This window comes from Bombus terrestris, chromosome 14 (assembly GCF_910591885.1).
Source record: "Bombus terrestris chromosome 14, iyBomTerr1.2, whole genome shotgun sequence".
In the NCBI taxonomy this organism is placed as follows: Eukaryota; Metazoa; Arthropoda; class Insecta; order Hymenoptera; family Apidae; genus Bombus; species Bombus terrestris.
Genome location: NC_063282.1, coordinates 8627782 through 8651990, shown reverse-complemented (window position 1 = coordinate 8651990; position 24209 = coordinate 8627782). Strand labels below are relative to the sequence as shown.

Sequence of the window (24209 nt, the reverse complement as noted above, 5' to 3'; positions counted from 1 at the left end):
TTCTACAATAGTTACCTTCGCGATTTGTTTTCAAGCGGAATTTTCATGCTTCTGAACATGATCGAAACTTCACCGTTCCTTACAGTACAGTACAATCGCTAATTAGATATCAATCACAAAAGCTTTTACAAGCTTTACAACAGATTCCCGTAGACGGGGATTCTTTGTGCAAAGAGCGTGGAAAAATCGAGTTCGCTAGTTGAAAAACAAAAGAGAGCGAGCAACGAACAAACACGTCGGTTTCTATCGTTATCGTTAACGGATAATCCAATTCGTGCTGATCTTAATTAAAATACTAGATGACCGAAAGGGGAGAAGCGGAAGCGAGGGGCATGGCCAAAATTCACAACCGTTGAAAATCGAACGCGATGCCGTTGGGGGGTGGTTCGTAAACGGGGTAGACTCGCGGCTAATTCGAGTCTACCCTTTAATTATGATTCTGCGGGCCACAGGCGCATCGCCAGGACCCAGCCTAATTAGATCAAACGCTCACGACAATTTCATTTGCTCGTGATTCGCCAATTAACGTGGTACGCTCGCGATCGTACTCTACGTGTTCGTGTCGACCAGTCAACCCACCTCTCCCCACCCTTTACCCTTCGATCTCCGGTCACCTTCGCGAGCCCTTTGAGATGACCGAGGATCGTTCATCTCGATTTTCCTGTCCCTTTCGGACGGCTGCTCGCATGGAAAATTGAGTGCTCGGTTTTGCGAGCATCGGTAAGTGCCGGGAACCTGTTTGACGCAATTAGAGAGGGTTTGAAAGCTTTTCGGGACGACTGCCGGTGTTGATGCCAGAAAGATGGAAGCGAGGGTGCTTACCGAACGTGTTTGCCGTGATTAATTATTCAAATGGAGGTCGATTAAGGTGATAATTTGATGAAAAAGTTGGTCTCTTGTCGAATCGAAGGTAACAGAGTTATAGACAGTTCTTTAAAAAAAGAAGAAAAATTAAATTGAAAGTAAAAGGTTTTTACATTTCGTGGCTTTCTACTGTGCCTAATACCCAGTTATCTATTTATGTTATAATAAATGAAACAGAGAAGATTTAATGACGTAACCTAGTATAAGCAAATTGTTACCTTAGAGTCAGACAAATTTCAATCATCGCAGCCGAAGAATTGAAGCAAAACAAAAGAACGCGACGCAGTGTATATTCGAGATGCAAATAAAAGGGAAGATAGCGAAGTGAGCTTCGAAAAACCGTCGATTCAATTCGTCCGGCTTTCTATCCGCTGGTTCTGGTTTATTTAGCGGAACGTGCTTTTCTCTGGCGAAATTGAACGATAATCTTCGCCACAACCACCGGTAAAACAAAAAACGCGACTCGCGACGGACGCACAGAACAAACAGCAGCCCGCACAAAAAGCTCAGTTACGTTGGACTTTTGATTGCTACCAGAATTCTCTTGGGTTCAGTTTTCCATTAGCTGTAAACCGCATTGTTCCATTGCCTGGATGCTTGTGTTAAACGCAATAGAAACTTAATGGTGCCCGCAGGTATTAAAATGCAATCCAGCCAATTGAAAGCCCCACTTTAGATCGATCCTCTGATTTAGTGCAGCGCAGGTCGTTCTGCTATCTCTGATCTGTCATTTAGTGTTATTTTGATTGGGCAATAGAAGGGTATTGTTAGCTAAGAGGAAACGCAATAACGAAATACGCTATCCACCAAAAATTTACGAACCCTTTGGTTCAGTATTAATTCGAAATTGATTCCACAAACATATTGATAGTAATTTTCTTTGTCTACATACACGGTGTCTCGGCTACATGAGATCATCTTAAATATCTGCCTTGTTTACAATTGTATGAAAAAATTTCTCAGAACGAAGTTAAGCTATTTAAAGGAGCACACAGGGTAAGGGTGGAAAGAATATTTTCTCAAGTTCATTTTTTTTTAGAAGATTTCAAATTCATTGGTATTTTTCTAACTAGAATTCTTCTTGCACCAGTGGATGTGACTTTTTATTCTCTATACAAAAGTATTAAGGTACTTATGTCGGAAAATGCATAATTTAGATGATTTTTCGATTCTAATTTTATCAAATGTAGCGTATGAAGCACAAGAGAAACATAAATACGAGAGTATCATCGCGTCTTTCATTGTTTTTCGTACGTCAAGTTTTGCGAAATTAAAGTTAAAATAAGCATTTCCCAACATACTTTTGCATATAGAATAAAAATTCGCATGCATTGATGTCAAAAAAGAAATAGAGTTCTATTTAAAAAAGATACCGACAATTGAAATCTTGTGAAAAAATTCTTCCCATCGTTGTACGAGTCCCTTAAAATATCTCAACTTTATCCTGAGAAATTTTTCATACGATCGTAAATAAGGCAGATATTTAGATGATTTCATTTTTTAATCTAAATACTCTGTATATTTTTTAATCGAAGAATTTCCCAAAGAAATAGAATTCCAGGTTGAATGTTTTCTTAAATCCATAACTTCTATAAAATATATAGGAGATACAAATAGAATATATAGAGTGTATTAAAAGTACTTGTGAACAAATTATAAAGAGGCTTTATGCAACGACACGAAAATAACATTATATAAGAGTAAAGAAATTGTAAAATGTAGAGGAAACTGCAAATACGATGTTGAAGAGGTTATTTTTGTACTGCATAAATTGGAAGAGGGGCTCGGGATATCAATTTTTGCACTGTTTCGCTTTATGGTAGCACTGAACATAAAGTGTAACGTGATCATGAAGGAGATTATATTATACGATGTGTAATAAATAGCTGCGTTTTCATTCTCTATTATGGTTTGATGTTACATAACGAGGTTACATGTTTCGCGTTACCGAAGCCCGCTGTAAGTGAGTTGGTGGATTTAAGTTTCTCGGAAACTTTACCTGGAAGTTTCCTTTAATAATTATTTTCAGTCGTAGGCTGTTCGACGATATGAAACTTCGGTTCGAAAGTTTTCCTAATGGTTATGTTCGACTCTTGGCGTGTTTGAACTGAACGTCAGTTCGCGATTGCTTTTACTTCTCCCGTTGCTACGAAAATTTCCTGAAATTTTTTTTATGCTCCTCTTTTTGCTCCTTCAACGCTTACTACAGCATTTCTTACCCGACTCGAATTTTTATAGCATATCGAATCGGATAATAATGTGCATTTTGGTGGCACAGCAACTATCATTGACTGCTGAAGTATATTTTCTTTTGCAAATATTGTCAAACTATTAAATTAATTCCTAGATTCTCTTACATTGTTATTTTCGTTAATTGCAGATTCCTGAAAATCGCAAAGTTGTAATATTTGAGACTCTTAAGTTACCTCTTTACTGAAAATTTCCTCGACAATGCGATATAATATCAACGTGGTCATATATCACGATGTATACCGCTGAAAAGAGGAAACACACGGTATCCAGCGATCTGATCCTCGTTCATCGGAGTTCAGATATCGAGTAACTATATGTCTGTGGTATTGAGCCATCGTGGATTCGTGCTAAATGAGATAGAAAGTTAGACGAGCTTGCAGAAGCTAGGAAACTGTCTAGAAATTCAAGTTCAAAGGACTCTCTCACGATTATTACCGGGAGGAGCTTAGGTCAATCGATTCTAGATGTTCAATCTCTCTCTTTCTCTCTCCTATTATATTACTTTATAGCTGTAGTAAATACGTCAATAACAAATAATTCGATACACGAACACTGTCTGAAGAATGCTATACAGTGAACATTATATCATAAAACTACTTTAATAGAAATAATAACATTGTGTATGAAGTACAATTAAACAAATATTATTTCTTTAGATGCTGCATATTTCTCTGCGTATTATTTTATAAACTCATCTAAAAAGAAATAAACCAAGAGTGTGAGGTTTAATCAACATTATTAAGTTTCCTGCAACTTCGATAAACACCTCTATCATCCCCACCCCCAGGCGATACGAAATTCGCCCTAATATCACCCTATCCTTCATCACAGTCTCCATTTCCATGTTATGTCTGCGCTAATTGAAATGAATCGTAAGCGAAAACTCCGATACAGCAACAACTCGGATGGAACTTACCGAAAAAGCGAAAACGTGGAAAGTCGAGGAACGAATCATTTTATAACGCGGAAGAATAGACGGTGTAACGTCGACCATCGTCAACGCCATAATTAGTCTGGCCCATAGAACTCATCGGAACCTACACAAGTTCTCGATTACTCTCGGCTAACTAACAGCTTTTAACTTCGCTGTCTAAAACTCGCATCTGGAGAAATCGAGTAACAAACTTTGATGAAGCTGTGAAAGCACCGGGGAAACAGGCGGTTTCGCAGCTTGTATTCAACCAACTTTCTCTGGCAAGAAGTTGCTAGGATAACTCTTGGTTCTTGGTAACTTATGCCACTAACCGCCCTATACGAAGACCTTCATGTTTCAATTGTGGCTAGTTAATCTGAGCATTTAATGGACAATGACTTGTTCCCCTTCTATGATCGGTACATTTGAAGAAACTGCTTTTGCTTCGATACGAAATAGTAAATTAATAACGAAGAATTAATTTTAATTTAGATCACCCTCAAACAGATTAGTTATTGTGATTCTTAATTTCTGCGATGGCGTGTAATAGTATCGCAGACTAAAGACTTTTCGAGACGGTTTCAGTACAATAAATGTACCCTTAAGCATTATTATTTTAAGAGTACGAAAAGTTTGGGGCGTTTTAAACATTTTGAAGCATTGCAGGGATTAAATTGTAAGTTTCTGTGGCGAGCTATTAAAGTATTAATTATTATTATCGTCCTCCATCGCATACTTTTGCAGCAGCATAATCATTTTACGCGGCATTAAGATCCTCTGGGACGTTCAGTGACTAAGTTTCGCTATCCTCGAAACTTTCAAGACATTCTTCCTTCGTTTTGGACGACGTTAAACATATTTTAACACTTCGGGTAACAGATAATTTTAAACAATTTTCAAGCTATTTAAATAACTTTTTTCACCAGTTGATGATTTAATAAATAGTATGGTAACGAAGGATCTCGTATAGTAAAAAGAAGGGAAAAAGTACGAAAATGGTGTAAAGATAAACAGTGAAAGATAAATACTTCTCAGATATTTATATAACAAGCGTCTGCCGATAAATTAAAATAAAAGGTAGCAAATTGGGTAGCGTTAACTTGTACTACCTTCCTTTCTTTCTCTTTTTTTGAAATCCTTTCTGTACGCCTTTCACAGAAAATACGCTTCCCCGTAAAATCCACAAACTCTGCCGTCCCGTTTTACATAACAAATTTACCGCAGCTGTAACAGAACGCGTAGCATAAAAAAAAGCTTCAATAAAACTTCTGTCGCAGCGTTAATGCAGCAAAGCTGCACCTCTGCGCCAGTACCATTTCCCAAATACTGTCACACGAAGATAAATATAATAAACTCTGTTGCAGTTCCGCTATAACGATTAAAAAATTTTAGCAACGATATTCAATCGACAAAATTGCCATTGCAACACTTAGCTTGCAACTAAGAAATTTTAAACAAGATTGTAAAATGTTCTACAGCAATGGTGCATTGGAACAAAGGGAAAGTACCTCGTCTACTTACTTAATTTAATCGCTATTTCTTAATAACCTGATACCATCATCGATGAAAAGTTTTATAGAAAGTACATTATCAACTTTCACTTTTAAAGTGATAATTTCGAATGGAAAGTCTTCAAAAGAAAGTCCAAATTCTATAACAAAATCGAATCATTTCGTATGATAAATTTTTTGCGGCAAGAAAGGCATAGATTATTTCTCACTTTTGCCCAGAAATTGAACGGTGATGGACTTTATGTATGGGACGTACCAATCTAAGAGCGTTGTCTCTTCTCGACTTCACGTCATAATTTCCTGCTGTTGATGATTATATTATTGTTATAAATCACGTAAAATTAGGGAAAATCAGGATGACGGGACTGACAAGGGTGATTTTGGTAGGCACGCAAAAGGACTGCAAGAGATGAGGGCATGTTAAATCGTGTATCACTAATGTTGAATAAATGTAGTGTAAGCAGAACAAGAGCGACACAACGAACGTCAACTTGTCTCGATGGCTGAAATTACTTGGTTGCGAGATATCGTCATTAATCTTGATCAACCGATAGCCTGTACTGGTCTCTGTGCACCAGTTCGACATTGACAGAAAACTTTGTTCATAAATCTATGTTCCGTACTCCATCAAATATTTTTACTGTGCCTTTATTACAGCTACTCGATGAACGTATTTAAACGAAGAACTTGTCATTGTTAAAGAAGAAGAGATCGAGAACATTGTGGGACATGTCTAATTTCCAATCAATAAGAATAAATGAAGAAATATTTTATTTAAAAACGAGTGATTGAGCAGTTTTTAAACAGGAGATGTGTATGAGAAGAAGGTTATAAAAAAAATAGGAATTGTTGAAATTAACAGAATTGTTGAAGCTGAGGGATTGATGATTAGGCTGCGAATGTTTATGTTTTTAAAAGAAAATCAAAGATGTAAAAATATTTAAAACATCCAAAGTACTTGTAATTTAATATTCGTTATGATATCTAGCGAGTAAAACAAATCTCTGCGTAGATTCCATTTCTCTAACTATGTTCATAAAAATATAAAATTGTATAAACACCCGCAGTTTAACGATTATAATTAAATATAGTTTCGAGTAGTTTATAGGAAGAATCATTTTCTAGTTTACTAGGTAAAGAGAAGGGGAAACACACGAAGAGCAAATGTTCCTCGGTGGCTGTCTGACCGAAGTTGGAAGTTTCTACTTATACCCGCTCAAGGACTGTTTCAGCTAAAAACAAATGCGTATGGGGAATAGAGAAGTACGAATAAGTTAATCTTCCTGTTAACTTTCCCTATTTACGACATTACAACATTTTGATGGAACAAGCTATTCGGTTTATGTTAACCATTTTGTTATAAACTTTTCAGACTTGTATTTCTTTGTGCATAATACTCTGATTACTTTAACACATGAATAAACTGTTTCGTGTAGAAACGCGCTAAATGAGGATAGTTATGGTTATCACAGTTTTTGGCGTCTGTGATAACCTGGTGAATCGATAACTCGTCACGTGAGGCAATTACCGAGGAAACCTTTCGACACTCCACAGTTGTCAGCTGCAATTTCAACCCTGCCCTACGCTTCCCTATAGGTAGCTTTCTCTGGCCAGTGGTTGGATAAACTTTATCAAAGCCATGCACAACTCTGACATCACCTATTCGAACGTAACCTTTGATAGAAACGTCAACCAAATTCTAAACTGTTCTAAACAACATGCAACTTTTGAACGACCGTTAGAGAACTATCGATTTCTCGATCAGCCAAGGGAAAGATAATATTACGAACACTTTCTTTGGATACTTGATAAAACAGAGCAGAATTTCTTATTAAATTACTCAGATTTCATAAAGGCTAACATGGCTAAATTTTCTTGGTTAGAATATACAGGATTATCCACTTAACTCGGAACCCGTTCTCGCGAGAACATTGAGAATGACAACAGTTTAACACGTGCCTCTACTACTACAATCAAATGTTATCTAATCATCTAATGAGCTATCTAATATTAAGCTGTCGAATAATGCTGTTAAATTTGTCGCTTAGGGATACGTTCGGTTTCTTATGAGTCTAACATAGAGAACTTCGTTTACGGACTAGTCAGACACTGCACTACGAGGGTTAAATTCACTTCTATCTTTTTGAACTGGTTATGGCTTAATATGACTTCTGTACGGTGTCTTGTTGTCTTAAGATCCCAATTGCTTTTCATGTTCCTTATTCTTACATTCGATAGCAGAGCGATCCAAAATCTCGTAATAACGGTTAATTCGTAGAAAGCGGTCATTAACAAATTTTAAAGTACGACGCAAGAGAAAATGTTTAACATTTTGACGACACCCGTATTCTGGTGTCAGCAAAGTTTCTGGTCGGGCAACGTAACCCATATTCGGATGTCGCTTATTTGACTACTTGCGAAGGATTGCCGTAGGTATTTGAAAAAATATTCCATAATAATAAAACTGTTGAATTGTCATAAAAGTAATACGAAAATGGTTTATTAAAAAATTATTTAGAATGTAAAACTTTAAAGCATTCTTGGACAATTTGGACACTAAGTTATTGTTTTCTTCAAATTCTTTTGTGCCTTTGTTCGGTCCATTCGACGTCTTTTATTTGCATAACATAGTTTGCATGCGCGCCTAATGCTTCTTCCGGAATCATTTTTCCGAACGTTGATATTATGCCGACTCCGTCGAAGACAAGGATTTTTTGTATTTTCACGCAACCTTAATAATTTTGCAACTAATAATTGTCTAAATATTCCGTAAAACCGTCAAAGTGTTTACAACAGAAATTCCCAGAAGGAGTTGAATGCCAAGTTTTCTGTACCATTTGATTCCTTTTCTAATTGTAGTGGCATAAAAAACCATTTGGGCGGAATAATCTATACCACACTTTCCTTCATTATATTCAATAACAGCTAGTGGTTTTAATGTTGCGAACGAACGAAACGAAAGATCATTCTTAAGACCACCACATGAGCGACTCGCATTACTAAAATATCGATGGAAGCACCTAGCAGAGAACGCTTGGTATTGCTGCACGCGTAGCCTGACGGAGATTTCTTTGAAAACAGGTGTGACAGTCAACGTGTTAAAACGTTAAAAATTATCGAAATTATCGAACGAAATAGAAAAGGAGGCTCGATGTTTGTAAGAATACGAATAATTTCATTGTAATACGGTGATAACGGCGGCGATCAAATGTGATTTTAAATAAACAAAAATTACATTGTAATTATATTTTAAATAAGCATAATCCAAGATATAAGTTATAAAAAAAATGTGGGAAGAAAATCTGGCGCGTTTGGTTGCTTCGAAGCTTAGACAACGCGCAGGGACATGAAAATTCGTTGCACTCAGCGAAAATGTGTGACTCGTTTTCTCATTGATCGTCCTTTCCTTATTGTGACGTCAAATGTGAAGTTCTTCGGCAACAATCGCACCATTCTGTTTTCTCGCCATTATACTTCTAGCAACAGCTTAGAAATCGCTCGCGATATTTGATTGTAGTAGTAAGCGTATATGTTACATTGTGCAGTTCTCAATGTTCTCGCAAGCGTGGGTTCCATGTTAAGCGGATAACCCTGTATATTAATCCTTCAATGTACATGACACTTGTGAAACTTGTATCCACATGGGAGATAGCTATGAGGATCTGTTGTACTAAGAAGAATTTCTAGCGAAGTAAACGACATGTTTAGTTCCCCAAATGTATCGATGAAATGTTCGAAGTGCTTGTTCGGAGGATCATTTCGCAGTTCGTAAAATGCCGTAAATAACAGAAACGTTCGACTGGCAATTTATAGCAGTTTCAACTGTTCTAAACTGACAATTACATTAGTATACTGCGGTTGATTTTCCGACTTACTGGATTTCTGAGATCTGACAGTTAAACGAGATGTTCGAGTCCAGCTCGTGGCTAAGTTTTCAAGATGGAAGTTCGTCAGATCTAATTGAACTCGAAAACCAAAGTTCGTTTAATGCTTCTACTTCGCTAACGTCTTTTCTTCGAATCCAAATGTTAAGTGAAGGAAAATCCTCAAAGCGTTATAGAAGGATTATTGCAGAAAAATTCAATTTAAGTATAAAATTTCTTATACTTCGATAGAATTAGTATCTATATTACGCGGATTATAGCTTGTTAATTCTGAATAATTAAATTGTTCCAGTTTCACGAGAAAGCCCAACACGTCTGTACAGTTCCGCTCATAGATGAACTGGCAATTAAGTAATAACCTTTCCAGTAAGTAGATTTCATTGAACCAATGAAAACAAAGAGCCACTGGAACCCTTCGTATATAATGAAGGAAAATGGCTAGAGGAGTAAGATCTGCATATGATAAAGACTGTATCGATTAACTAGATTATAACGCGTCGAATTTCCTCCATTACTTAACGCTGTTTCTGCTAAGTACCCGATCATCGAATAAAATCCAGTTTAGTCGTTGAAAGAATCTATAAATTATTTCTCTTCTCCCTTTTTTTGTTAGCTTTCTCGCGGAATAGTTTCCTCGAGAAGCTTTTCATTTTCAAATTCTTTAATACCTGAATTACAAGTTAGATCGTAAATTAAATTAATATAACATTGACAAAGGTTTCTTCCGAATACTAGTTCGTGACTAATTGTATACATTTTGTTCAAATTGAAATATTGTTATCACAAATCAACCAAAGCGTCTGGACACTTGTGAGCGTATTTTCGAACTATTCCTCGCTGAAGAGAGTGAAATAAGTTACTTGCAGAAAAGATACATGGAAAGCAGTTCTTGCCAAGGAGAAATTTGGTCCACGGGACGACATGGAACTCTGTAGAACTCTCCGCCCAATAACTGAGTTATCACCATGCTACTGGACGATACACGAATAGGGCGGTTGCGCGTATACAGTCGGCTACACGTCATATGGTGGATCCCTTTGTATCAGCCCATTCAGGAGAACATCGGCAATACCAGCGTCGCGTACATTCTCTGAGCGTACAACGAGCTGGCTTGCGCGTAATTCGTGATGCCTCGGTGGTGTGCGTCAAAACGTGAGCCCTAACGATGCGGAACGTTGGAATAAACCATGTCTCTGCGTCTGGCAGTTCGTCCCCTCTTCCATTTCTCTTCCTTTTGTTTTATCTGCTATTCCACCCTTCGAAACAACCACCGCCTCTCGCTACGTACCTTTTCGTTTCCTCATACTTTTTCTTTCATTCCGTTGATAACTTTTATTCCATTCTGGAAATGTGAATAGTAGGATGACAGTGGAACAAAAGACATATTCTGCATGATTTTTCCCTGACCCATAGTTGCAGATGAATAATTTCTAATACAACGTCTGAAACATTTCGCTGCATTTGATAAGAACGCGTATTATACGCGTGGTTAATACGCGTGGTGGAACGAGTACGCGTGATTAAGAAACGAGAATCGTGCGGAATTTCAGAGGAACAGAAAGTTTAGAGAATTGAGTCTTGAAAGCTACATATCCGAATCCTAGAGCCAGAATGTTTTAAATCATACTTTTCAAACTCCAGAGGAAAGCGAATTAAAGTTGCGCAAACTTTATAACGAGACCTAATATCGTTACTACTATCAGGTATATTAAAAACTAAACGACTTCGAAAAAATTTTCACCGTCGGGAAGAGTGGAAAACTTGAAAAGGAAAACATGTAAAATACCATGTTTTTAAAAAAGTGGATTTCTGTGATTCAAACATGTATTCTAGAATTAAATTGCTATTTCTATTTTATATTAAATGAACAGAAAGCTTCTCCTGTTTGTCAAGAATCGAAATATTTTCTATGTTCTACTTCTAACTCCTTATAACTCAATTACAGAAAAAATCATTATCGATGGTCTCTCGTGGCCAAGAAGCGATCAGGTTGAGTTCCATTTTCCGTGGAATTGGGTTAAGCTGGAACGAGTAGTCGAGAATCGCTCTTCCCGAAACATGCCAATGGCCCAGTCGAAGACACGAGTGCTGTAGTTTGTTTCTACGGTTCTGTAGGATTTGTCGTTTTTCGTTTGGAGGAGTTTCAAGTTGACTGACGTTGGTCGAGAGATGGCAACCTCTTTTTATTACTCAAGTACTAGCGAGACAAGTTAGAGACCCATGGAACTTTTTCTGGTAGAATTTCCTTGCTAGAAGTTGAAGATGTATTGCTAGCTTTAGCTTCTAGCTTTCAATAGATTCTCCTATTCTCTACTTTTTTTTTAATTGAAATGTTACTGCTTCGATTGGAAATTATTGCTAGTCGGTGCGAAATCGTAATTATTTAAGGTGAATCGCGCTTGGAGGATAATAGAGAACGACAAAAGTTTTCCAATTTCCATTAAAGCTGCAGGTAAAATCTTCCAACGAGATATTTAAAGTATCGCAACAACCGAGATTCGTCGATGAACCAACTTCCTTCCTGAATGTTCTTCTCTGGATGCAGAAAAGTTCGCGACGATACTAACTGCTATACAATCTCACATCGATTTCTGCCTGTAAGAAAAACCACTCTAATACGAAGAACTTGGAGGAAAAATGGTGCCGCGATTTTACACGGTGGAGTTTTATTTGACGAAAGCCGTACATAAATATATGCATATCCGAGAACACACGTTTCTTTTCAAATGTCTAATGTGAAAGTTAGTAATATTAATATATGCAGGTACCAAGCTTAAATTTTCCTCTGTCTACCACTCTGCCTTATTTCTAAAACGAAATGAAACTCGCTCTGAGCCCCTCATGTATTATTCCCGCACTCTTATTCTAGTAAATTTCGCAATAAAAAAGTGTAAAAAGAGCAGCGAAACATATTCCGTGCAAACAACATCTGTCAAGATATCGACAAAACGGTCATCATAACGTTTCAGTATACTCGAGGCATATATTGACGGATCAAACATCATCAAACATCGACGTGCCCAAAATCGCGGTTGGTACCGCGTGTTCGTAGCCTTATCGTCCTTCAATTTAGGGGGATGTTTACCATGGCACGGTTGGCTCGATCAATTGTCCGAGTTCTTGCAAATTTTATATCGGTAGCTATGCCACGAACGAATTACTGGCTGGCCGCAAAGAAACGGGACAACGGAGAATATTCTGCCTGATCTAATTTCGAAGGAAGCCACTTAGTTTAAATGTCTGTCCTGCCGTGCACCTCCACTGCTGTTTCTCCCTTGCCCTTTATCATTCCTTCGAGGACGAAATTAATTGCTTCTTAAAGAACTGGAATTATGTTTTCAGGAGCCATGCCTTGCTCTTGTGAAATTGTCCCTCTCCCTCGACACCATCCCCTTTTATTTTAGATGCAGAGAACACTGGCTTCCTATTTTGCGCAAAACGAACGTTAAATAAGCCTGCTGAAGCCCGTTCTCTGTGAAGAATAATTAGCTGTAAATAGCATCGCTATTAAATAAATGCGAATGGTACTATTGACAAAACGTCTGCTTCTTCATTCGGAACGAAACTATATAGAAGAGAAATAAAATTCGCCAGAAGAGATACGCTTATATTGTGGTAGTAAAAACAGCCTTTACGATTCGTGCAAGCCATTACGAAATATTATTTTCAATGTGATGTCCGTAAAATAGAATTTCAATTAAACTTAGATACGTAAATTCAGAATTAGCGTGATAATAAATGACACAATGCACTATATATGAAATGAAACTTTCAAATTTCTATCTCGATTACTAGGAATTTGCGGCTTTGTATTTTATTACGATTAAAATTACCAGCTACGAACTTGTTACATTGTTATAACATCCTTTTTATTTTTACCTTCATCGCCTCGCGAAGACCATTTCGTCCATCTGGTCTTTGATTAAATTCCTTCACCTATTAGCGAGAATATCGTGGCCATCCATCAGTCGCGTTTTCCGTGATCATCGAGGGAGGAAAAGCAGCAAGGAAACAGCGGTTGGACGCTTCGAGGTTGAAATGTATTCCCTGTTGAAAGGGCGAAAGCTATTTGGAAAGAATCGAGGAAGGGATCACAGACGCGCGAAAAGTGTGACTAAAAACGGGAGTTTCGCATGGGAATTGCAAATGCAATCACTGGAATAAAAATTGGCTGTCATCTGATGTGAAACGAAAAGGGGCAAGGTGGAGGCGAGCACGGGGATGAACAGAATCGGTGGAAACAGTGGCAGAACTAGAAGGAGACAGAGGGGAAAAAATGTACGTAACCGTTAGATGAATTGGTCGGAAATCGATTTCGGCTAGCGTGACGCTTCGACTGGATTGCAAATACAAAATTGCATATGTGTATCGCGTGAACGAAGTTTATCGGATTCCTGCCCGACCGACATTTCATTCCTTTCGTAATTTACGTTGAGCGGATACTTTGAATGAAATCGGCGCGAAATTTATTCGGATAAATGTTGCTGGAAATTATTTTGTCAGAGGAAATCTTGCAAATTATAGAAGATTACGACAAGTAATTTACGAAATATAAATAATGGAACATTGAATGGAACTAAAAAGGATAACGAAAAATACATGAATTTAGGTATTTAAAAATCTTCCCACAAATAATACGATGTTGTTCCTATATTATTTAGAACAATAGTATCTAACCACACTAACCACAGATGGAAAGGGACGAATGAGAACTTGGTACGAATGTTTATAACGAGCGATTGAATTTTGAGTACGCCATCTAGTTCGACCTAAATTCAGGGTGGACGTGATCGAATGTGTCCTGGGAATATCTGCGTAATTTGTCTGGAATGGGTGAAAGAGAGTATAAAATAGAGGAAGGGGGAACGTACGAGTGTTAGTAAGTGCTGTGTGGAAAGTACGTGCGTGAGTAGTCGAATAGAATCGAGGCCAAATTCTCTGACTGAAATACCCAAATTGTCTATTTTCTGTGATAAAGTGAAAGGGGACTTGTTAGCACCGGGAACTTGTAAAATTTGATCAGTTAATATCAGTTAATATTAGTTTGACTATTCTATTATATATAATTTTAAAATTATTTTTTCAACCAATTTCATCGAGACACCTTTTGGGCCAGTGTCGAGCCAAACAACCCTTTATTTAACTTGGAATCCTAGAATTCCCCGTATGTGGTTACATTTCTGGTATCCAGGCGAAACAAATGTAGAGGAAATGGATCGTAGAAACAGAACGATGGCCCGCAGGATTCGAAGCTAGCCGAAATCCGACGTCTGATAAATTGTTCTGGCGGAAGAGAGAGCTACGAGCACACTTACATCGTGGAGTCTTGCACGTGCGAGACACACGCGGCCGATTTTTTCTCCCGTGCTCCACGCCGATGAATCTTCCGAGTTTCCTCGAAAACCGATAAGGTCCCGACTGCGCCAGCGAAAATGAGTACGTTAAAGCACCGGGCGTACCAGCCAGCCTCGCCCCGATAAATTTCGGGAAAATCTTATCTTCCGAGGCATGGAAGATGCGGCGAACGAGCGACTTGTAAAATAGATGAACAGTGAGATCTCTCTCGTGTATGCTTACGTTCAATAAACTTCGGCGAACTTCGTCGAACCGAGAGATCCGTAATAAAGAATCGTTGAATCGAAAGAATCGTTGTTCGAAAGTTGTTAAGTGGAAATTTCACGGCGTATAGAACGCAAGACAACGGTATATAGCGTAAAAAGATGTTCCCACGTGAAAAGATTCGAGAAGATAGTTTCTAAAACGATACAAAATTCGAGAGGAATATTTGAAGAGGAATATCGTTATCGAGGATTAAACGTGATTGTGTGAAATCGATTACGAATTTCTTGACTGATTTACAACAAACTTTTATGAACGCTGTTTCGTCGTGAACGAAAAGAATTATATTTCGATAAACAGAAGTAAATTCTATTTCGATAAATTAAATGTGATGATTGACAGACAATAAAATTACAATTACCAAAGCTCGATAGATTTACTCAAGCAACTAATCAAATAAATCGACGTAAGAGCTATACCGGAGCTAACTCTCCGTCGATTGTACATCCACTGGCCGTAAAACCATAATTGCGTGTTAGACATTACGATCTCCTAACTTTACGATCGCACTTCAGTGGTTGTAAACGAATCGTTGTAAAATTTTTCAGCCTGGAAATATCGTTCCTGACGAAGTTTACAGCTGGAAGATCACACGCTTTCGAATGGTTGTCTTAAACATCTGACTTACAGCATCCTATTTTACTCACACTACAACGAGTTTGCGAGTTCAGTCATAAACTATTTACAAACTTAAAAGTCTAAGATATTACATACGTAAAAGAATTGATATCAGCGTTATTTAAAAAATTCCTAAATTAATTTCATTCGTCGTAGAATCAAATCACAAGTTTTCTGATGTTTCAATGCAGAATCGTCGTAATTCAGTTTGTTTAAGAATTGACTTCTCATCTCTGGTAAGAGGAGAAATACGCCGAAGAGTCTCATATTTTATGCGATCCAATCATTTTTCACAGGGTGATGCGAGTCAAGTGCATCGGTTTAAACGTTCTTGACTGTTTGCATTTTAATATCGCATCCAAAGAGATGCATCGCATCAGTGCAACAGGTGACACGATTCAAAATTGTCAACATTTCGTTTGACGATAAAATCGGATCGAGGTTCACGCGTAACGCCTTCTGCTACAAGGATCTCAGACAATTTCTCAAACCCTTGCGCGACAATCAGTCGCGTTCCAACACTGACATGCGTCACCGTAATGCATTTGCATATCGCGCTGACGTACGAATAACGTTTCTTTCTGGTGTGAGGGATTCAAGAGGAACTGTGCTTTGTAGATATCGATACACGTACTTTACAATTGTTCTGAAGTATCAAATCACGAAGCTTTCTTTGCAGAATCACGCTACTATTTTAAAGTTTACAGTGAAGTATGCGTCTGGAAAATGTGAAAAACATTCTAGCGAAGAATATTCAATTCAATACACGATGAGAAGATCAACAAAATTAAAACATTTAAATAAACGTATAAAGTCACGGGAACTGCTACGGACCGTAAGATGAATGCTTAAAGGAAAACAAAGAGACATTTTGTAAAACTTTGAAACGCGCGTACCTACTTATTTGTACATGTAGGTCGTGTAGAGTGGTTAAAAGGAGAGAGGAAAAACAGGGTGAAAGCGGGGAGTTCTATGAAAAGGTAAATGAAACTGACTCTGAAATATATGCCTTCTCCATTACGAAAACGTATACTTCGACAAGGAACCTAGCTTTAACTCTTCAACGATTTGTAATCTTGTTAGAAGCATTTAAGGTCAGACGTTCATCTGTATGTTGTAGTCGGAAGACAAGAGGCCATTCTCATTCGACGTTTCTTTCTTTTAATTTTTCTATATCCTTCTAAAACTTCGGAAATTTATTCAGTGGCAATGCGATCGAGATGGCGAAAAAAATGCTTTTCGGTCCTGTAACTTACATAGAATTAAATAAATAATACTGTTTCAACCATTCGCGGAGAGACGCGATCGCGAGATAGCGCGTCAACGAGAGTCGTAAATTCTCGTTACGATTAAACAATCGACGCCACGAACTGATTGATCCTCTATTTCTATTATGAGAATAGAGGTGGTTGGAATGAGTACATACGAGAAACTACACTTGATTTGCTAACAAAAAGTTCAATAACAAGTAAAGAAGCAACAATGTTAGTCAACGATCAAACGATTAACGAAATTAACAATTGGGAAGAAAAGATAACAATCAAGGTTTTTGTGAACGGGTTTACTTATTACGAGACCTTTCGCACTTCACAGCTTGAGATAGACTGACTGATTCTTTTGTTCGAAATCACGGATTCTTTCCTTTGTTGTCCTTCGATACCCCTACTACACACGCGTTTATTAGATATACAGCGGCGGTCGCCGCGTATGCGTTCTTTCGATAATTCGGCGAAAGAAACGTAGGGATATCGATAGTACATTGGGCATGTCGGTATTGCGCTTCGGTCGACGCCGCCACAAATTAAAATTTCTTTGAACAATTTGACTAGAGAGATGATTAGTAAAACGTAACAAATACTTCGAAGGTAAGTACGCGGTATATCTTCAAAACCGATTTTCTGGAGAGTGGTCTTCACTGAAAGCACGTTATTTTCTATTTCATTTTTTCGTGCAGATGAAATAAGTTGGAAAGATACGCGGTATGAAAAAAGTTGCTTCTATTTGTTCAAATAAATAAATGTCAAAAACATGATACATCCTAAATTCACATTGCACCATATTATACCTCGCGCAACTTTTACGGGAGGGTTTATAAAAATTCGCGATGAAAATTTCCATCTCGACGTAATATTTTCACCGGGGTTTTTGGTAAATTAAATATTTTTCTGCTGTAACATACAGGTCTTTCCCGTCTATGTGAAAGGATTTTCGGTGGGTGCAGGACCGCGATGAATTATTGACGGGTCTGCGGTCGACTTCGTCTCGTTGGAAAAGTAATTTATAGCCCGACACAAACCCTTAGCGAGGCTTGTAATAACAAGCGCCGCGACAATCGAATATTCTTGTGTAAAATGTCATCGACAGTAGAAAAATATCACGAATCTCCGACAACAAATCGCAGCCGGTCAATTACGTGGGGGGAAAAATCTTTGAGCGGGAGAAAGCGCGTGGAATAAGTGTCGATTCAAGAAAGGAAAACGTCAGCGTGGAAATTTTTCTTCACGTTTTTCAGATGTCTCCGAGCAAAGTGGAAATATATGAAATACGCGTACTTTATAAGATATTTAAAAAATATTTACTTTTATAAGATATTTAAAAAAATGTGTCGAATAATATTTTTGACCAAAAATGTTAGAAGCACGCATCTCATATTTTAATAAACAATTTGTATCTTAATAAAATTTGTGAAGAAAATTGTAAAAGAAAAAGATCGGTCGGTCCTCTATAATATCGAATATGAAGATTATTCGATTAAAAATTAAAAATTAAAAAAAAAACGACTATTGTTGCATTCTGGATTGCACAGGGAAGAAAGATTGTAATAGCGAACAGTAAAGGAATAATGATCGATCAGAATGGTATTCTTCTTATAAAAGATCTGAACACCAATAAAGTTTGCTAAAATATGGAAGGAAGCTCCAATGCGGGACGTAAACAGCCGCTATTAACTTTCCTCGATAATTGAGATCATATTCCATCGTAAGAATAGGGATTGAAAAAATAGAAAGAAATAACTAAAGATTTGTAAAGTTCATAACCATTCAAGAATCGTTTTTCTACCTTTTTTTTATAACCATCATTACTCAATTCCTATATATCCACTTTCATCATTCTCCAATAATATTCAACTTTTATCTATCGATATTAATTCTACAATTCTATCTTTCTTTTTTTCTCTCTCCTCTCCAGATAGCTGACACTCAATCAGAAGACTGTACCATTGATACCATCGACGAGCTACCATCCACCATGAATTCCAGATAGATTCAGGGAGCTTCTGCTCTGTTAAATCCGTTCAGATTTCCATCGAGCGGGCGCCACGTCCGAAAAGAAATATTCTCGGCAAGAAAAGTATCTTTAGTTTGGTCGAGGTAATATCCGGTGTTCCCTCGATCCAGAATTTTCCAAGTTGCAGGAAAAAAGGCGCAGCCTGGGCGCAAGGAGGACGAGTCACCTTGTTCCAAGGTTTCGTGCACAATAGCCGTTTCAGGGGCGAGACTATCCGAAGGTTGAAATAACGGCTAGTGCGATTTCCAATCTCTGTAGCCGAAAATCGTGCTTGATCCCTGTGCGGGCAAAGAAGTGTAGAGCTCATAGAGCCTCGAAAACTTTTCGGCTTTCGAACGCGATAAGGGAAAAAAGGAGTCGGGGGTGACCCACTTGGATTACAGGCAAAATACGCCACAACGAAATCCTTTCATCCCTTAATACCGATTTCCCTCGTCGACTGACTGGCGTGTCGTCTCACCTTGACACGACAGAGTGAACCGGTAACACGAGTCTAAGATTTGATTTTTGTGATGCGAAGTTCCCGGAAGAATAAGAATGTCGAAGTACAACCGACCCTGACTGGATACTTAATACACTTAGGATAAGTGTTAAAGTTATTAAAGTTAGTGCTTTTTCATAGCTTCGTTAGAAGTCTACCTTCGTAAGAAGTTTATCTGAAATTGGCAAATTCTCAATGATTTATGAATGGCAACGTTTGATGTTTGATGCAAAAGTCGATGGAACTTCCGCGGCTTTTCGTAGGATTTTGTTAGAATTATTAAAGTTCGAAAGCTGAAAACTTGGACATAATAATCCATCCAAAGAAGCTTGTGGTTTAATTAACGTACGATTTAATTGGTAAAAATTCATTCGAAATTGAGATAATCTCTGATGAAAATTAGTACGACGGATTAATCAACTATTTTTTCTACATGTACATTTTCACAAATCTTTTATTTTCTCTCCAAGTAATATTGACAAATTTTCCAATTTAATCGACTCCGCTCCCAAAGAATTTCTGAATTTTGGAATTTATTTGTTCAATAAGTCAAGCGATTAACTTCGACGCAGCTGATCGTTCTATCACCTCTGACTGGAATAACGTTTAATTACCCATATCGTACATTGAATTATACACAATTATCTCCCACTGAATTATCGACTGCACAATTTATTAAACGATTAATGTTGATTAAATAAACAAGTAAAACAACGGGACGTGTCCTTGCGATCTTAAAAGTTATACCGTCGGTAAGCGGAACGTAACCGCTGTTTTGCTTGCTGCTGCTTCTCTGGTTTTAACCTAACAAGAATAAACCTCCCTCGAGAGGATAAAGACACGGTGGTTCAGCTGCGCGGACGAAGAAGTCGGAAAGTGAACACGATGAAGCAACGGAAAGAAAAGAGAGAGAAAGAAGAGATAGTGGTGCAGAAATGCAGCAGAGAAATAGATTATGGCCTGCGGGCGAGAGAGGAACTCCGTTATTCCTCGAGGAAAAGAGATTACAAGATGTATCATCGCTGAGGCTTGCCAAGACTTTATGGAGCTGTAACAGTTACGATGATCGGGTCGTTAATGCCATGTAATAGCATCGATCCAGATAAACTTAACTCGATCATTTGAAAGGACATCAAACATCGGCAAAATCAGATTCTCGTTTTTGAATACTTCTTTTCTCATGAATTAAAAAAAAAAAAAAAAAAAAGAAGAAAAAATAGCAATCTGTGTCAATTCTTAATTTCCAAGTATACAGAAATTAGACTTGTCCGGTGGTCTAATATAAATTGCAGATGCAAAAAATTAAATTACAAGAGGAAGTTAAGCTTGAAAAAAGGTCAACGTAGGATTTAAGGTAGATTACTAACTACACAACCTCTGTAAATGGGAACATATCTTATAGGAAGATTGTCCGTAGTCCTCTCTTTAAAAGAAAACTTAGAAATTCCAAATCCTTCTATTTCCTCGATGACTGACTACCATTTTTCTATCCATAATTACATTATCGAGAAACTTTCACATTCTACAAGCATCGGTCGCTGTCTGAAAATGAAAATTACTATTTGTTTCAGCTTCCACAAGAACTGAAACGCGTATACCTAATACTGTTTCGCAATTTTGTTTCGGCCAGCAGTGGTGCTTGACGTCCAACACGATCCGAGAAAATAGGATTTTCAGGAGGATTCTATTTCTGCTACGGGCGAACAACATAGAAGGACAATGTGCCAGCGATTCGAAAAGCTGATTGTGTTTTCTGATAATGATTTACGGTATGTAATATTCGGACTTCGTTCCGTTGGTTTTGCAACTCAGTTGGTCGAATGTTACCGAAATTGGTGGTTCAACTAGTTCGCCCTGTTCCTTCCCCCGTGAATTTTTTTACGGTGCCGTGTATTTTTTTAGTAACGTCTAAAGTAAATATCTACCGCAAATACTGGAGGTGGATTTTGGCAGTCGCAATGGTAACACGGTCGATCCTCGAAAATCTAAATGAAAGAGTTAATGCTTGCGGGATATTTATTTTCCTTTGCTTAAAATGTACAACTGCGTTTTTCATATACATCGTATTTCTGATGAGATGATTTGTAGGTCTTTTTTAACAAAAAAATATCTATAGGATGGTAATGGTGCTGAAAATATAGCGAATATCGATTAAAAATTAAAGATATTTTATCTTCATGGAAACAGAGGATTCAACTTGACTTGAAAATTGAATTTTGAAATTTTTTGTTAAAAAAAGAGATGTTCAATGCAAAACGATTGCTCGCCTCGAATCTTGATCTTAACAAAAGGAATCTCGATTTCTGTTTCTATATCCTAATTCAATTTTACCAAACCCAAGCTTATTTTATAGAGACGTACGAGTATTTTCCCAAACAATAAAAAAAGGACCCTCGGCCGAAAAAATCCCCCAGTCTCCCGTCTTATCCGATCGATTCTACTTACACCTTCCCCAAATCTAAAAAGACATCAAAAGAAACGGTTCAATCGTTCACGGTTGCGATAGAACGCCCGAAAAAGACCTCGAGGCTATCTTCCACCCTCGCGTAAACCATTAACCCCCTCCTCCTCGACATCAGATCCATTCAGCGTCGCAAACAAAAGGCGAAGTAAAGTTGGCAGCTGGTTTCATTGCCAGCAGAGAGTGACTTTTAATAACCGACTGGCTTCGCGACTCGGTTAAGACTTACTTAAATAGCCGAAGAAGGGAAAAGAAGCGCGAAAGGAGGAAGAGCGACCCCTCGGAGGTTGTTGCCAGTGCGTATCGAGAGAGCTGGTTGCTAGCCGTGCAAGTGGAAACGAGAGGTTGCCGTGTTAGACAGAGACCCAGGAGCAAATCCTTTTGTTCTTGGCGGGCGTTTTGTTTCAGGATTACGAGCTTATGAAGTATTCGCGTTTATCTGCAGCAACTACACGACCAAGGGTAGAAACGGGCGACGACGAGGTTGCAAACGCAAACTAGAGCGAGACAACTAAAACCGGGGCTTGGATGTCTGTTAATCTGCGAGCGGTTCTGCTGATTTCGAATTAATTATCGCGTTAAACTGCTGTTCGCGTTTAATTTCTATTCGTGCTGTTGCTAGCTCCGCCATAAATAATCGTCCGGTACTTCGTTGATTTTTATCGCTTCCACGCCGCTTTTTCTTTACGGTTCATCGCTCAAAATATTTCGGAAATTTTTAATTCTATGATGTAAGCGAATTTGTCAAGGCAAGAGATTTGGCGACGATGGATTCAGTACTGATTGAGTCGTTGCGAACGCTATTAACGAAATCGATGAAGATCTTTTGGCGAATCGAATATCCTAATATATTTACGTAGATATCGATCGTATGAATTTATTTAAACTGTTGTAAATAATTACATTGTAATAATTTCAATTTCCTGCTTTGCTTTGCTTTTGTTGAAATAGAGAGTATTTGAAAGAGAAAAGTCTACGCTGATAAATGATAATTTACTGGCTCGATTGAACTCAAACAATGCTTCAGCGTCGATTATATCAGCTTATTAAATATTAAATTAACGATACGCTTTGTAATTAGTCCGTAGCGTAAGTAATTACGCAATTGAAGAAACTAGAATGAAAGAGAAATTGTGAAGTGAATATTCCGACATTCAAATTTCGAATTTAATACTTACACTTAGTTCCGCTACTCTTTCATTCATCTCGTAATTGCAATTTTTTCTATATTACTATCTCTGATTTAATGCGGCAAGAAGAAAGCCCTATTATTAGAATTCTGATACATGTATATAGAATGTAGGATGATTGTTTTCCAATAAATATCATCCGCAAACAATCTTCTCTTTCAAAAAACATTTTCCATCATGCGTGCTCCAACGACATCGTTACTATTTAAAGAGAGTGTATATATAAATCGGTAAGAGCGAAAGGGTTGATTTAACATCGATAAAAATGAAGCGTCGGCGTAAAAAGGTTTATAATAGGCCTGTTTATGATAACCTAATAACACATGCATGTCGCAGGTTAATCAACTCTTACCTCATTTTCGATACGACGGTAGGGGTGAACTCCAGTTGAGTGAATCCTAAATCCTGTGACAGTATATCCTCCAGGCTATTGTATTTTACATACGAACAGGGCGGTGTAGAAATAGCTGAAAGAATTATTCGGTTTTATTGAAAATCGATACACACAATCATTCATTTCAGGCTTTAAATTTAATTTTAAATTATCTACAATAAACATTCGAAACGATATCGACGGAAGATAATTGAAATTTAATATTTGTCAGGATATAACTCAGTTCTATTGTACAACAATGGAAATTTCTTTCGATTCATTTCAAAATATTTTACATTTCGATCTTTTTCATCGTATTTTCCGCTGCAAACTTTCAATCTGGTTTTATTTGACGATACGTTCAGGAACACGTAACCTGTCCGCTAAGAAACCGGTATTTATTTATTTATTTCTTCCGATGCAATAATTTTTCCCGTACAACTCGCTCCTCTACTAATCTAATATTTAAATCATGCTCCGCGAAATTGAACATCATACCGTTTTGGACTTGTGCCGGCTATGCCAGGCTCACTTTGTTCGGCCGTGGAACCGCGTGAAAGGCTGAAAGGGTGGCGCTCGAATAACGAGCCGACGGCGTTAAGGTCGAAAAATCAATAGGGTCGCGTACATTCCTCATAAATAAATATGAATATCGCGTATCCTAGCCCTGCGCGGACGAGTATCGAGCGTAAATTTATTATAACGACGGGTGCATGGCACCGCGTCGATCCTCAATTCGCCGTTAAACCGGAAC

The 24209-nt window shown here is 37.8% G+C and overlaps 1 protein-coding gene across 1 annotated transcript in view; it reads right to left on the bottom strand.

The window, feature by feature from the left end:
- Positions 1 to 24209, bottom strand: part of LOC100644907 — a 162645-nt gene that overhangs the window by 79185 nt on the left and 59251 nt on the right. The window contains exon 3 of the mRNA XM_003400796.4: positions 23435 to 23549. Within this exon, the coding sequence (XP_003400844.1) occupies positions 23435 to 23549 (115 nt within the window). The remainder of the gene's footprint in view (positions 1 to 23434; positions 23550 to 24209) is intronic.